The sequence below is a fragment of the Mesocricetus auratus genome, unplaced genomic scaffold (assembly GCF_017639785.1).
Source record: "Mesocricetus auratus isolate SY011 unplaced genomic scaffold, BCM_Maur_2.0 Super-Scaffold_100007, whole genome shotgun sequence".
Lineage (NCBI taxonomy): Eukaryota > Metazoa > Chordata > Mammalia > Rodentia > Cricetidae > Mesocricetus > Mesocricetus auratus.
In genome coordinates, this window is record NW_024429191.1 from 66160320 (window position 1) to 66174661 (window position 14342).

General features: G+C 48.5%; 1 protein-coding gene and 1 long non-coding RNA gene across 3 annotated transcripts in view; one reads left to right on the top strand and one right to left on the bottom strand.

Annotated features, from left to right (window-relative positions):
- Dynll2 (dynein light chain LC8-type 2) overlaps positions 1-14342 on the bottom strand; it is a 20024-nt gene continuing 5682 nt past the window's right edge. Inside the window, exons 1-3 of one of the 2 annotated variants that reach the window (XM_005076003.4) lie at positions 8462-8601; positions 4897-5035; positions 1-1995 (exon numbers count right to left, since the gene is read on the bottom strand). In XM_005076003.4, the coding sequence (XP_005076060.2) occupies positions 1858-1995; positions 4897-5028 (270 nt within the window). In that variant the 5' untranslated portion in view covers positions 5029-5035; positions 8462-8601 and the 3' untranslated portion in view covers positions 1-1857. Of the gene's footprint in view, positions 1996-4896; positions 5036-8461; positions 8602-14342 lie in introns of those variants that run through there. The other variant, XM_040749448.1, reaches the window with a different exon arrangement.
- LOC121141456 overlaps positions 8949-14342 on the top strand; it is a 24980-nt gene continuing 19586 nt past the window's right edge. The window contains exons 1-2 of the long non-coding RNA XR_005878376.1: positions 8949-9248; positions 13322-13435. This is a non-coding gene — a long non-coding RNA (uncharacterized LOC121141456). The remainder of the gene's footprint in view (positions 9249-13321; positions 13436-14342) is intronic.

Below are 14342 nucleotides of genomic sequence, written 5' to 3' on the forward strand. Positions count from 1 at the left end.
TGCATCAATCGACCTTTAATGTCCAAAAGAGGCGTGGATGCAGAGCATAGATGTGGCAGGGTCTCAGTCCCTGCACCAGAAATGAGAGATGAACAAAATCGAGACACTTCCAACTGGCCAGTCTTGGAGGGCAGGGAGAAACACAGATCTGGACATTCGTAAGAAAAATAAAACCTAAAATCATTCAGTCTTTACCCAATGAAAGGTTTGAACAGGGAACTCAGTCACCACCAGTTCCCACCCTCCCCTGCCAGCACTTAAGAAATAAAAAAGCTCAATACACACAAAGGGCTTGGGAGGAAGGGGCATTCTCCTGCTTTCCCCCACCCCCAAAAATGGGCTGGGGGCAAAAAAGCTAAATTTCCCCACCCCTTACAGTGTCAACCCTACTGCATGTTCTGAATGTGATTCATTAGAACCAGCAGCTCAATTGGCAATGGCAACCCCCCACCCACCCTAACCATGTCCACAACAGCCGAGTTTTCCCTCGCACCGTCTCTGGTAGGTCCTCCCACTCACAATCCTTCTCCACCTGACTCCCAGAGCTTCATTACTGTACTTCAGACCTTTTCCAAGGAGGCCCTCTCTGCCCTCATTTCTTACATTCCTATGTCCCACTAGAGGCTGGGACCAGCCACAAGTTGCTCCCTGCCCACAGATCCAACTCCAGGGCAAATGGCAGCATGGCCATCTTGTCCTGGGTGACCTTCCAAAAACCTTCCCAGAAACAGACAGCCATGGGGCAAATCAGGGTGTCCAAGCTAGAAGGCTGAGGGAGGGGATGGTGTGACACCAACCTGTCCTCACCCCTCAACAGGTAACATGAAAGCCCACTTAGAACTAACTGTTCCCCCACCTCCCCATACACCCTAGATTCCACTTATCCTGCCCCTTCCCTCCCTTCTACCCCAGACCCACCCCCCACACACAGATGAACACACACACACACACACAAGGAAGAATCAAGGGGACACTGATTTGGTTTGATCGCTAAGACCTAACTAAGGAACTACAGTCACCAGAAATTCCCTTGCCAGCCAACAACAGGGCTGCTCTAAGAGAACTGAGGAATGAGAAAAAACGAGGGCTAAGCAGGGAGCAGACAGAAGAATGTAAAGGGAAAAAGTCAGCTAATCCTACTCCCAGCATCCTCCCAACATTCCGTCTGGCTGGAAGAATAAAGGAGGGTAATCCACAAAGACACAGCCCTTACTTAGAGACCCTGACAAGGACATAAGACAAGTCTGCTCCCCACTCCCACACCACAAACACATCTCAGGGCCTCTTAAAGACTGTACCCACCCACCCACCCCTACCTCAAGCCATAAAGTCACAGTTCAGTGGAATATTCTCCCTGGTACTAAAGCAGTCCCTGCACCCAACTTCCTATCCCTCTCCTTCCTTGCCAATCCTAAGGCTGTCCTCACAGCCTCCTGGCCTTCCTAAAGCGGCATCTACCACAGGAGGCAGCCGCTGTTCTACCTCCACCTCCAGACCCCTATTTTCTACTCCTCAGCTTCCTAGTCTCCTGGGCTTTGCTGAGGGCCTTTTATTTTACACAGGGAGAGGAAGAGAAAGGAGGGGCGGGAGAGAGTCCCTAGTGCAGTACAACCAAAAAATATTTTTTAAAGTCTTAAAAAAAATAAACATAAAGCAGCCTTCTTCCCCAGGCAACTAAACAGAAAGAAGTTTGGTTTTTGTTTACTGCGACACACACATGAAATCGAGTATACAGTCCATGCAGTAGCACAGCCATTGGAGAGGACTTCCTGATGCTGGCCCCAGTGCAAAACAGTTCCAGCAACGCCGCCTGCTTGCCATCGCTGCCGCCGCCACTGACACCTTCATCTTGGCCACCTAGCCTGACTTGAAGAGAAGGATTGCAACTTGACCCAAGTAAAAATAGATGAAGTGCTTTGTCTCGTGTGTGACATAGCTGCCAAAATTTCGGCCCACGATACAATGCCAGGTAGGGTTATATTTCTTGTCAAATTCCTAAAAAAAAAAAAAAAAAAGAAAAAGAAAAAAAAAAGAAAAGGTGGTTAGGGTTGTTGGAGAAAGAACTCAGAATGAGTCACACTCCCAGCACATACATTTAATTGTTCCCACCCACCTTGTCCAGTGTCCAACCCCAACTCTGCCACCCCAGCCCAGGGCCTCAGAGGCTCAAGTTCTAAGGTTGGCAATGATACTCTTAGCCTCATCAATAATGGAATCCCAAAGGCTCCATTATTCCTCTCTGCCAAGCCTCTAGCAGTCTACACCCTGATCATCTCTCCATTCTCTAGTTACCCCGCACCCAGACCTGCCCACCCTATGATTCGTCAAGATAATAATCTGAGTAACCAGGATGCTCTACAGCATAGTAAAGTGGGCCCTGGTCACCCACTGCCTCCCACATTAAACCAACATTCCACTGAGAACAAATGGGGACTAACTGCTGAAGTACCAGGGAGAAGTTGTATGGCACCTCGTGTGATGTGCAGTTCCCTGGCACACGGGGCTCAGCCCACAGCTTGTGAAAGGACAGTAGCCCTCCACATGGGCACATCAAGGCTGCCTCACAGCTCTCTGGTCCACTGGATATTCCACATCCTTGTCTAATCCTAAAAGCACCCACACCACAGTTCCTGGAGGTACTAAGGAACAAAGGAAGCCAAATATAATTTCAATGCTGATTCTAGACTCTGTCTGAAGGAGAATCATTATCCTCACTTTCCTGGGTCACATGAGGGTGACTCTCATGCTGAGAAACTATGAGTCTACTTTCTCTCTCTGGGTGGCCTGAAAAAGACATTAACCATGTAGGACTGACTCTGTACCCCAGCGCCATACATAGGGATTTTCTCATGACTCCCATATCCCATTCTACCCTTCAAGGGTAGGAAAACAAGAGTTCTGAGAACTGGAGCCACCACTGGGGACATCTTTTTACTATGCAGACAGCCACCACACTCCTATGCATCCTTCTTAAAATGTCAGAGCTTAGAAGGCCAATGGCTGGGCTATGCCTCTAGTTAAGGCATGATCTTGGGGGGCACAAAGATGGAGACAGTTAAGAGCACTGGTTACTCTTGTAAACGCCCTGGGTTTAATTCCCAGCACCCACACAGTGGCTCACAGCCACCTGTAACTCCTATTTCAAACAATCTAACGCACTCTCCTGACCTCCAAAGGGACCAAGCACACATATGACAAATAGACAAACATGAAGGCAAAACATTTATACAATAAAATATCAAAAACCAAAAAACAATACAGTTGGGTCTTGACTGGAAATCAGGGGCCCATGCTCTTACTCCTGGTTCAGCTGCCTCTTCAATATTAACCATTTCTATTCAGACATTCATTTAGGAGTTCTTTTTTCTTTCTTTAAATATTTACATTTATTGTTTATCTGGGAGTGGTTGAGTATGCCACAACACACATGTGGAAGTAAGAAGACAACCTGCAGGAGTTCACTCTCTCCTTCCACCATGTGGGTTTCCTGGGTCAAACTCAGGTCATCAGGCTTGATGGCAGCACCCCTGCCCACTGCACCATCTCACCAGTACCACTGAGAATGTTTCAATAACCACACTCTCATGTTGAGCCATTTTATAAAATTTACAAGGCAGCCCTCTACATCTGTGGGTTCTATATGTATATATTCAACCATGCATTTAAATAAAATAAAAAAAATATTCAGGGGAAAAACTACACCTATATTGAACCACACAAATTTTCTTCTCTATTATTTCCTAGCAGTCCCTACAAAAATCAAAGGACTGAATATTCAAACTCATTTTTTTTCTTGTTTTTTTGAAACAGGGTTTCTCTGTGTAGCCCTGGCTGTCCTGGAACTTGACATATAAGCCAGGCTGGCCTCAAATTCAGGGATCTGCCTGCCTCTGCCTCCTGAGTGCTGGGATTAAAGACATGTGCCACCACAGTCAGGCTTCATGCTCATGCTTTCAAAGAATGTAGGGAGGGAGGTGTTGCAGTTGGCTCAGCAGTTAAGAACACTTGTTGCTCTTCCAGGGACTTGGATTCAATTCCCAGCATCCAAATACATAGTGGTTCACAGCCATCTGTAACTCCAGTCCCAGAGGGTCTGATGGCTTCTTCTGGCCTCCACATGCACTGTGGTACAAAGACATACATATAGGCAAAACACCCATACACATAAGATAATTTTTTGAAAATTAAGAGGATATAAGGAGAAGAATAGTACATTTTGCAAAATATGCAGGAGTCCCTGAGTCCTTTTTTAGGAAAAAGAAAATGTTTCATATTTATACCACTATAAATGATAAAGTTCCCCCAAAATCTATTCAGAATCATACAGCATTCATTTCAAATGTTATTTACATTTATATTTTTGGTTGTGAGCCTAGCCTTTAACGGCTGAGCCATCTCTCCAGCCCGTTATTTACATTTAAATACTGAATAGTTCTCAACTGGGCTAGTAATATTAGTTCTGAAGTTTCTCTGCATGGTATATTCCCTTTTCCCAATGCCTTGCAGTGACAATGATTTTTTAATTAATTTATTTATTTTTAAGATTTATTTATTTATATATACACATTACATATGTTCTGCCTACATGCCAGAAGAGGGCACCAAATTGAATTGTAGATGGTTGTGAGCCACCATGTGGTTGCTGGGAATCGAACTCAGAACCCCTGGAAGAACAGTCAATGCTCTTAACCTCTGAGCCATCTCTCCAGCCTAACATAATGATTTGCAAAAGTAACACAGCTTCAGCAGGAATCATTACGATGACTGTTTTTGGCAATTTGGAATCACCCCATCACCCAGATGCAGGGTTTGTCTGAAGGGCAACCCTGCTTTCTCAGGAACTGCCTGCCCCCCCCCAATGCAGCTCAGCTGTCAATCCTCATGCTCCTGGCTTACCTTCTTGATATAGGCAGCAATGTCCTTCTCTATGTTGTATTTCTCCATGGCCTGTGTGGCGCAGTCAACGGCATCCTGTTGCATGTCCTCAGACATGTCTGCGTTCTTGATCACTGCCTTCCGGTCAGACATCGTGACACTGCAGTAGGAGCACAAAAGTTAAAGGACAACTTGTCAGTGTGGGCAAGAGACTAAACTACCGGTTGGGAGACTCAGGGCTGGAGAGTACTACAGAAGGCGGAAGTACAGGACACACGGACAAGAGACATTAAGTGGAAGCATGCTGGGCATGATGGAGCACACCTTAAATCCTAGCACCTGGGAGACAGAGGTAGTTGGATCTCCGAGTTCAAGGCCAGCCTGGTCTAAAAAGGGAGTTCTAGGCCAGCCAGAGATACACAGTAAGACCTTGTCTCAAAAAGGAAAAAGGGGGGAAGGACACTTACAAGCTTTCTGCAGAAATATGGCCTCTACTTCTTAGAAATACAGGGCAAGTTAAAAAATATAGATGTAGGACATCATGTTTTAAATCACATAAAATGAATTTTCTAACTCTTTTTTTTTTTTTTTGGTTTTTTAAGACAGGGTTTCTCTGTATTGTTTTGGAGGCTGTCCTGGAACTCGCTCTGTAGATCAGGCTGGCCTCAAACTCACAGAAATCTGCCTGCCTCTGCCTCCCAAGTGCTGGGATTAAAGGCATGAGCCACCAACGCCCAGTTGATAGCTACGTATTTCCTACACTCTGAACTACAGCACAACACGGATAACCAAAGTGGTAAACAATGCATCCCCTAACTATCTTTCAGCAAGTAAATTAACCTCTGGGTTTTATGTCACCCTCTGTAAAATGGGGATTGCAAGGTTATCCTAAGTATAAAACCAGAAGCTAACACCTGAATTGACTCAGCACATGATTTAATGATTATTACATTCCCCGGGCTGATCGTAGAAAACACCTGCAAGAAATTAGTATCCCTGATTTCTGGTCCTGACTCTGAACATTTGTGGTCTGGGCAAGTCGTCTGGCTCTTCTGTATCGATTGCCTCCATTTTAGCAATGAGGTCAGTTCTCAATTGGAGACTGTTTAAGAATTAACTAAGGTTATATGAGAGCATCTGCAAACAAGGAGAAGTCTGTGCAAGGGGGCTGGTTGTCCATCAGCCAGACTCAACCAACACCTGTTTTTATAAACTGAAGTTTTATAGGAACATGTTACAACAGCAGAGATGAGTCCTCAAGTCTAAAGACATTTGAAATGAATGCTGTATGATTCTGCCCACAAAGTCTAAAATATAAAACGCTCGCTGTCCCCTCACAGAAAAAAAGGCCAACTCCACTTTTGTACACAAGGCCTGGTGGCAAAGAGGTAATAACCACCTCTTAAATATTGGGGGCTGGCTGGCATAGCTCAAATAGAGACGCAGCCCTGTGTCATCACATCCCATCCTTCTCCACTCTCCTTATTACCATGTTCAGTCTTCAAAGCGCAACACAATTTTAAATTCTAGCATTTAGCCACAGCCCCAACAATGATTTGTTATTTCTCTGAATTTTTGCTTCCTCATGTAAAAATTATTAACAATTCATTAATGAAGTGAAAAGTTGGAGAAATATCTTTTTATCCAGACAGGAAAGCCAAGAAATTTCCCTTAAATAAAAACAGGGCCAGGTGTGGGGGTTCACACCTAAAATTCTAACCCTTAGGAGACAGAAGTAGGAAAATCAGGCATTCAAAGCCAGCCTCAGCTGCCATGAGACCCAATAAAATCCCAGGGCCAAGAAAACCCTGGAGATGAAGAGGGGCACGACACTGACGTGTGAGGATGGAGGAAGGGGTTGCTGATATTTTTATAGCCTTGTTTCATAGCCATGCTTCCTGGGCCATGGCATTTACCATCCAGCAAGCAACCAGGCTTCTGAAGCTAGTGCTACATGTTCCCTTCTACCCAGGCAGCCGCTAGCCATGTGAGCTACTTTATAAAGAAACGAGCAACGAAAGCCTGCCCCGTCCTTGACCAGTCTCATCACGAACAGCAGTATTGATTCCCCTCACCTCAACTCCAAAAGCACCACCGGTTGTGGTCCTGTCCAATGGGGTGGGGGGGATGCTACTCCCTCTGAGTCAGTCTAACACCCGGCTGGCCACTCAGGAGCCTGAGTGCTGCTCATCCCAAGCTGCTACTTATGGCAGTCCACACTACCCACTGGGTGAGAAGAGCTCAGACCGTCAAATGCACAGAACGCATACATGATGGCTGCCTGCTGAACCCAAGGCACCGTGGCCCCACACTGTCAAATGCAGCAGACACTGGCTAGTGTTTAGGTCAGGAGCCCACACTCCCTTACCCCAGGGAGAATTTGGAGCCTCAAGGGGTCTGTGGTGGTGAAGAAAAAGGTCAAGAGACGCCTTCAAAGCTGACTAGCTCTATGACCTTGGGCAAACAATCACATTTCAAAAACGACGGCTGGAATGAGGAAAAAGGACAATCTCCACGAGGTTTGAGCAAAGAAAAGGCTGATGTGTCGAGACCTTTCTAGAAGTGAAGAAACAACAATGTCACCTGTTCCAGGTTACCACTCAGAAGGGGGCACTGTTTACAAATCCAGAGGTTAGGGGTGGAGCCTGGCTACAGCCGACGAAGTATGAAATTGGCACCATTTTGCCCCCCCCAAAAAAAGCCCTCACCTGCTTCACTGCCTCATTCCTCAAGTCCAAAGGATCAACTTTGTCACAGTAATTAAAAGCTATCTTACTCTCCGAGGGAGAGCCTGCGATTACATAATGCTGGTCTTGTGACTACAATGCCACGATTCTTCACCCCTGGCCCCTCAGGCGTCGCGAAAAGGTGAGGCCACAGCAACCTCTATCCAAGGTGCCAGAGAGAAAAGGATAGGGAGCTAGATGCCCAGCTAGCTTTTCCTCCGGGGGGGTGAGGGGGCAGCTGGGCCTCCAGATAAAAGGATGGCCAAAAGGGCCCCAAGCCAGCTTCCTGAGTCACGAGCCAGTAGCTCCTGTGAAAACGCAAAAGGAGCACTCCAGGACAATTCTCATCCTGTGTCCCCAGTCATGCGACAAAAAAAAAAAAAAAAAGACTAAGCTTCCAAATGACACGGACCGCCTTGCACCATTCCTTAACACGTACAAACGTTATTACCTCGCTTTGAATTTCTAAGGGGGCCGTACCCCCGGCCCCGCATCACGCACACACCCCATCCCGTCCTCCCGAGGGCAGCGACCACGAAGGGCAGCGTCTGGGGACCGAGAAACACCCGCCGCCCCGCCGGGTGCGCAGGCCGCGGCCAGTCCTCCGCCCTCCCCCTCCAGGCCTGGAGCCGCGCTCGGAGTGACCGGGCGACCTCTCTGCAGGAAGGACGCCCCGGAGGGTGGCGGCGGCGGGAGGAGCCGCGTCAGGCCCTCTCCACCCGCTCGCCTCGGACTCCAGAGGCCTCCCCGCACCGCGGGCGGGCTCCCCCCCGGGGGGCTGCGGGGCTTCCAGCCGCCGCTCGAGGGTCTCCGGAGCTCGCGCCGAGCAGGGCGCCGGCTGCCCCCGGGCCCCCGCTCACCGTCACGCAGGCGAGTCCGCACAGGCCCCTGGGGAGCAGCGCTGGGCTGAAGCAGAGCGCGGGCAGGGGCGGTGTCCCCTGGGTTCGTCCTGCAGCAGCAGCCACTGCCGCCGCGGCGTCCCCCTGCTCCCGCAGCCCCGGGCCGAGCGCTCGCGCTGCCGTCCGCCCTCCGAGCTCCCTCGGCCGCCCGCGCTCCGCCTCGCGCCACCCGGCAGCCCGCCTGCTCCCGCTGGTGTCTCGCCGTCCGCTGCTCCGCTCCGCCGTTGAGCGCGGCCGACGCGCGGCCCTGAAATAGAGCCCCGCCCCCGCCCCCCTGCCGCGCGCGCCGCCGTCCGCGCTCCCCATTGGCTGCGCCCGCCCGGCCCCGCACTGCGGGCTTCTCCCCGCGCCGCTCTCGCTCCACATCTTGTTTCCTCCCACAATGCCTCGGGGCGGAGGAGGGGGTGGGGAAGGGGAGCTGGCGAAGGTGGGGGGAGGGAGCTGTGGCCTTTGGAAGAGGAGAAAGGAGAATGCCGACCCCCTCGCCGGGGCCTGGAGAGGCCAGCCTGGGGAGGTACAGAGAGTGTAGGGCCCAGAAAGGAAAAGAGAGAGGGGCGTGGAGATGCCAGTTCCAAGGAGAACAGAAGAGTGGAAGGATGGAGATCCCAGACTCAGGAGAGAAGGCCTCCAGGTCCCAGCTTTGGGAAGAGGCAGGGAAGGGGATAAAAATCACCAGACCTGAGGGGGAGTACAGGACAGTATTTCCCTCCTCCGACAGCACTTGAGAGCGGAACAGCCAAGCCCCAAGGTGAAGTGAAGGCATAAACAGTCCTCAAGGGCCCCCTGCCCCCTCCCATTCTGGAAAGGTCTCTTAATTCTAGCTCAGCCTTTGTTCACGAATCTCAAGGCCATTCTCCCGACCCACAGCTGGGGCCCTAACCACTGTCTTCAAGAACAATAGAGGTACAGCCTCTTCAGTTTATGGCCCTGATTCCTTTAGAGATAAAAGTGAGAACCCTTTCTGGTCAGTCGTCCCCATCTGTTCAGTTAAACAGGGAACTAAACAATTGGTTTTTTCAGGTATGAGCCCTGAGTTGTCTTAAAAACTTCTTCATTGATGGCACATGCCTGTAAGCCCAGCACTCACTTGGGAGGCAGAGGCAGTGGATCTCTGTGAGTTTGAGGTCAACCTGGTCTACAGAGCGAGTTCCAGGACCACCAGGGCTACACTGAGAAACCCTGTCTCAAAAAAGACACAAATATAGACAGTACAGCCAGGTTAGCTCCCTTGGGATACAATTGGAACACTTCAGGCAACGGACACTGGGGTGTGGTGTGCGTGTGTTTGTGCGTGAATGTGTTCTCAAAGGTATGGTTCATGGTATCCCAACACAGAAAAGACAAGACACTCAGGAAATGTCTTTTTCTCCGCAAACTTTGATTCGCAAAGGGTCTATCTAAAGGGTGGCATAACAGAGTCTTCAGTGGGAGGTCAGACATTTCGGCCACTCAGTGGAGATTAGCAAATTGCCTGGCACAGTTCCCTCGTCCATCTTTTTCTCTCCCCTGACCTAAACCATGAGTGAGAAGTCAGTTGCTGTGGCCTTAGCCTGCCCTGCTTGGGAGTATCATAATTGAGTGTTCATTATGTGTCAGACAAAACTTGGAAAATCATCCCCTCGGGTTTCTGCATTCCACAGCTCTGTGTTTTCCCACCTTCAGTCAGGGACTCAGCCAGGCTTGGGGTGTCCCTTCATTCAGGGGCATTCTGATGTCAGTCTGTGTTCATGAATGAGGGGCGGGGCAGATGTGGGGCGGGGCTAGAGGTTGGGTCACCTACCTAGGGCTTTTGTGGAGGAACTCTTAGGGACTTCGTGGAGAAAGTTAATATCCTCTTTCCCCACCCTCATTAGCTCCCAGCCCCTTCCAAGGTCTGAAGGTCACAACTGTGGTGTATGATTGTAGATGTTCACTGCTCAAGGACAGCCAGCCAATGGGGGGAGCAGGTGCGAGCTAGTATGAAACACACTACACTTGCTTCCTGGCATGTCTTGATACAGGCCGGCCGGCGTGCAACCAAATATAACCAGTGTACACAAAGGTGAATACAAATGCTCGTGACCTTACTGTGTTCTCCATACTCCTCTTCCTGCGGTAGAGAAGACAGATTCATTATTCCTAGGGTGGATTATAATAGGATGGAGATAGAAGCTAAAACTCTCAACAAAAGTCAGATTCAGACTTGTGGCTCTTCAGAAACTTGAGGACTGAAGTGTGTGTGTGTGTGTGTGTGTGTGTGTGTGTGTGTTGTATGAGACTTGTTAAAGCGATGGGTTCAGGTTGGGAATGTAGCTCAGGGTAGAGTGTGTGCTTGCCCAGCATTCTCAAGGCCCTGAGTTTGGTCCCCAAACAGTAGTATAGTTTATAGATAACTAACCTGTCTGGAGCCGTCACTCTGTGCCAGGTTCTAAGTGTTTCAACCGTAAAGCACTCTGTTCTACCACACTGGACAGGTTTTGAAGTGAATTATTACTGCCCCCCTTTGGGTGAGTAGCTGTTAGCTTACTGTACTTCAGTAGTTTGCCTAAAGTCATCTGCAAGATTCAAGCCCAGCTTGTCCCAAGTTCTTACAGCCTTAACCATTGGACTATCGTGCTACCTGACAGTGAACTAAAAGTATAGAAAAGGGACTTGGCTCTTTGCCTAAATCATACCGGAATTTCTGAAACTTACCTAGCTCCAAAGTTCTGTTTCGTTTTCCTATGTTGTCTCTTTATTAACATTTTACATATGTGGGTAGTTTGCATGCTTGTATGTCTGTGTACCACTTGTGTGCCTGGTCTCCATAGAGGCCAGAAGAGAGTGTCAGATCCCTGTAAGTGGAGTTATAGATGGTTGTGCTGGGAACTGAACCCATATCCTCTAAAAGGGTAGCCAGTGCCCTTTTAGCGCTCCAATCTCCTCCAAAATCTTTTTTTTCTTAAGACAGGGTCTCACTATGTAGCTGTGGTTGTCCTTGAACTCACTGTGTAGGCCAGACCAGGCTGATCTCAAACTCACAAAGATCTGTCTGCCTCTGCCTTTGCCTCCCATGTGCTGGGATTAAAGGTCTGCATCACTATTCCTGTCTCCAAAGTTTTTTTTTTAATCCAAACATTAAATATCTCCAAGAACAGTGTTTAGAAAACTTGTCCTATACCAATTAATGCTATTTATGCAAAATGCTTACTACCAAAGATAATTACTAGGCAGCATTGCATCTATGATAATTAATATATTCACCTAACTTGGAGAAGTCTATTTGACAGAGCTGTTTGAAATTGCCTGGCTTCCTATTTCTTTGCTATCAGTCATGTCTTCTGATTTAAAACAGAAGGGATTGATTTTGTCTCCTTACCCTCCATCTGTTTTAATTTTGGGGCTTCTCAGATCACTCCTCAACTCAAAAGCTTTACCCATATTCATGGTTTTTGACTATGGCCTGGAACCTGGACACTCTCCTCATCCCCAGATTTCTCCACACAGGCCCTTCACATACACACACACACACACACACACACACACACTCACACTCACACTCACACTCATGCATACCCACACCTCATGGTTAGCTGTGTTCCAGAAATGGATTCCTTTGATTCTAACTTCTTTCCCCCATTCAGAAGCTGTGCAGTGTTAAGATCTGGCCAAGCTATTCAGATCACAGACTTTCATTTTCCTCATCTATCAGTTGGGAATAATATATGCTTTATAGTGTTACGGGGGGAAATGAATGAAAACTCTCAGCCCAAGTGCCTGGTCCATGTAACTGACAAATATTAGCCATCATCAGCTTTGTTTCCCTTCCCTGTAGTTCTCTCCATTCAAAGCCCCGTGCACAAGCCAGAAGCCAGCACGCACGAGCCAGAAAGCAGAACTCCTCCCTGGACTTGTATCTTCCCCGTAAACCCACCACACGTCCATCACTGCTCACCTCCTGGCTGCTTTGCGGATACCCTATGTCCAGCCAACTAGTCATCACCTCTTGGTCCCCCGACTTCATTCTTGTCTCTTTTACTCTCTCCCAGTGGTTTTCAACCTTCCTAATGCTATGACCCTTTAATGCAGTTCCTCATGCTGTGGTGACCCCCAACTATAAAAATTACTTCGTTGCTTCTTCAAAACTAATTTTGCTTCTGTTATGAACTGAAAAGTAAATATCTGATATGCAGGATATCTGATATGCAACCCTGTGAAAGGGTCATTCACCCCCCCATGGTCTGCTCTACAGTAGGAATCCTTCAACAATGTGGATATTTCCCTCCTGTTCAGAATAAGGACTTTGCCCTTTTCCATAACACGCCCCCCACTTCTACACACACACCTCTCCGTTTGCCAGGTCCCCCCACACTTCCCATCTCATGCCTGCTGCTCCTGTAACACCTCCGCTGCCTGCATTTCCCACATACAGATTCCACACCTCTGTTCAAGTGGCTCTTTCCCCTGAGACTAGTAGCTTTCCTTCCTAGCTTACTCTTACATCTAAGATGCCTTCCTTCCCCAAATCTCACAACAGATGTGTACCTGTCCCGGTCGTGAGCTCTGTAACTTCCAGGGCTCATCACTAACCGCTTTCTATTAAACTTGTCGGTCTTAGGCCTGCCTGTTTCTTATGGATGGGGTCACATGATTTCTCTGTTTTATCACTAACTGCTTTCTATTAAACTTGTCGGTCTTAGGTCTGCCTGTTTCTTACGGATAGGGGTCACATGATTTCTCTGTGTAATGAAGGACCTAACACAGTTCCTGGAACAAGGGAAAGTTTTCCTAGGTATTAGGGAACCTGGGCATGCCCATCGGTGGCAGAAAAGCACAACTGGAAGAACACTCCTTCTCTTGCAGGTGTCCAGGCTCCTCTATTTCTCTCCCCAGAACCAGCAACACATGCTGTTTACACTGGCGACTCCCTGCCCAGAACAAATTGCCAGCTAAGATAAATCACTGTCAACACCCAGGGTAAGTCCAGCCTTGATTTCCAAATTGACTTCCTCCTCACTTTCTCCTGAGCATTTGGCTGGGATCTTTAGGTAAACTCCAGCTGACTGGGTTACCCACAGGGATGAGACCACAGGCTATGGAGGTGACAGAAGTCATTCTCCCAAGACCTTTATCAAATGAATTACTTCAAAGGCTACAGGAAATTGGAGAAGGGTTAGTCTGGGCTGCATAGTGAGTTCTGGTCCCAACTGTGCTAAAAAGAAACCCTAACTTAGAATGAGAGAGACAGGGAGGAAGGGAGAGGTGAGGACGGTGAGGATTGTGGGGGGTATGAATCATATTAGGGATACCCTGTCCTTACGGTCATAAAAACATCCACACTTTCTTATCTTCCGACTCAGGGTAAGATAGGAACAGTGAGATGACCTTATAAAACGAGGTCTATACAATTTCCCCTCCTCTCCTCCTCTCTCTCCTCTCTCCTCTCTCTTCTCTCTCATCTCTCATCTTTCCTCTCTCCTCTCTCCTTTCTCCTCTCAACAGTGATGGAGCTTGAATACAGGGCCTCACACATGCCAGGCAAGTTCTCTGCCATTTAACAGTATCCCTAGCCCTGCCTCCCTCCCCCTCTGCCTGCCTTCCTGCTTCCCTCCCCCTCTGCCTGCCTCCCTGCCTCCCTGCCTCCCTCCCCCTCTGCCTGCCTCCCTGCCTCCCTGCCTTCCTCCCTGCCTCTCTGCCTTCCTGCCTCCCTGCCTCCTTCCTCTTTTGAAATACTTTAAAATAATCTTTTTTTCCTGTTCTTGGCACCTAACTCAAGGCCTTGCCCATGCCAAACAAGAACTCTATCACTAAGCCACACCCCCAGCCTTCTTTTGAGAGTAATTTTGAAAAATATAAAACCAAATAAACACACCAACCAGAAAAT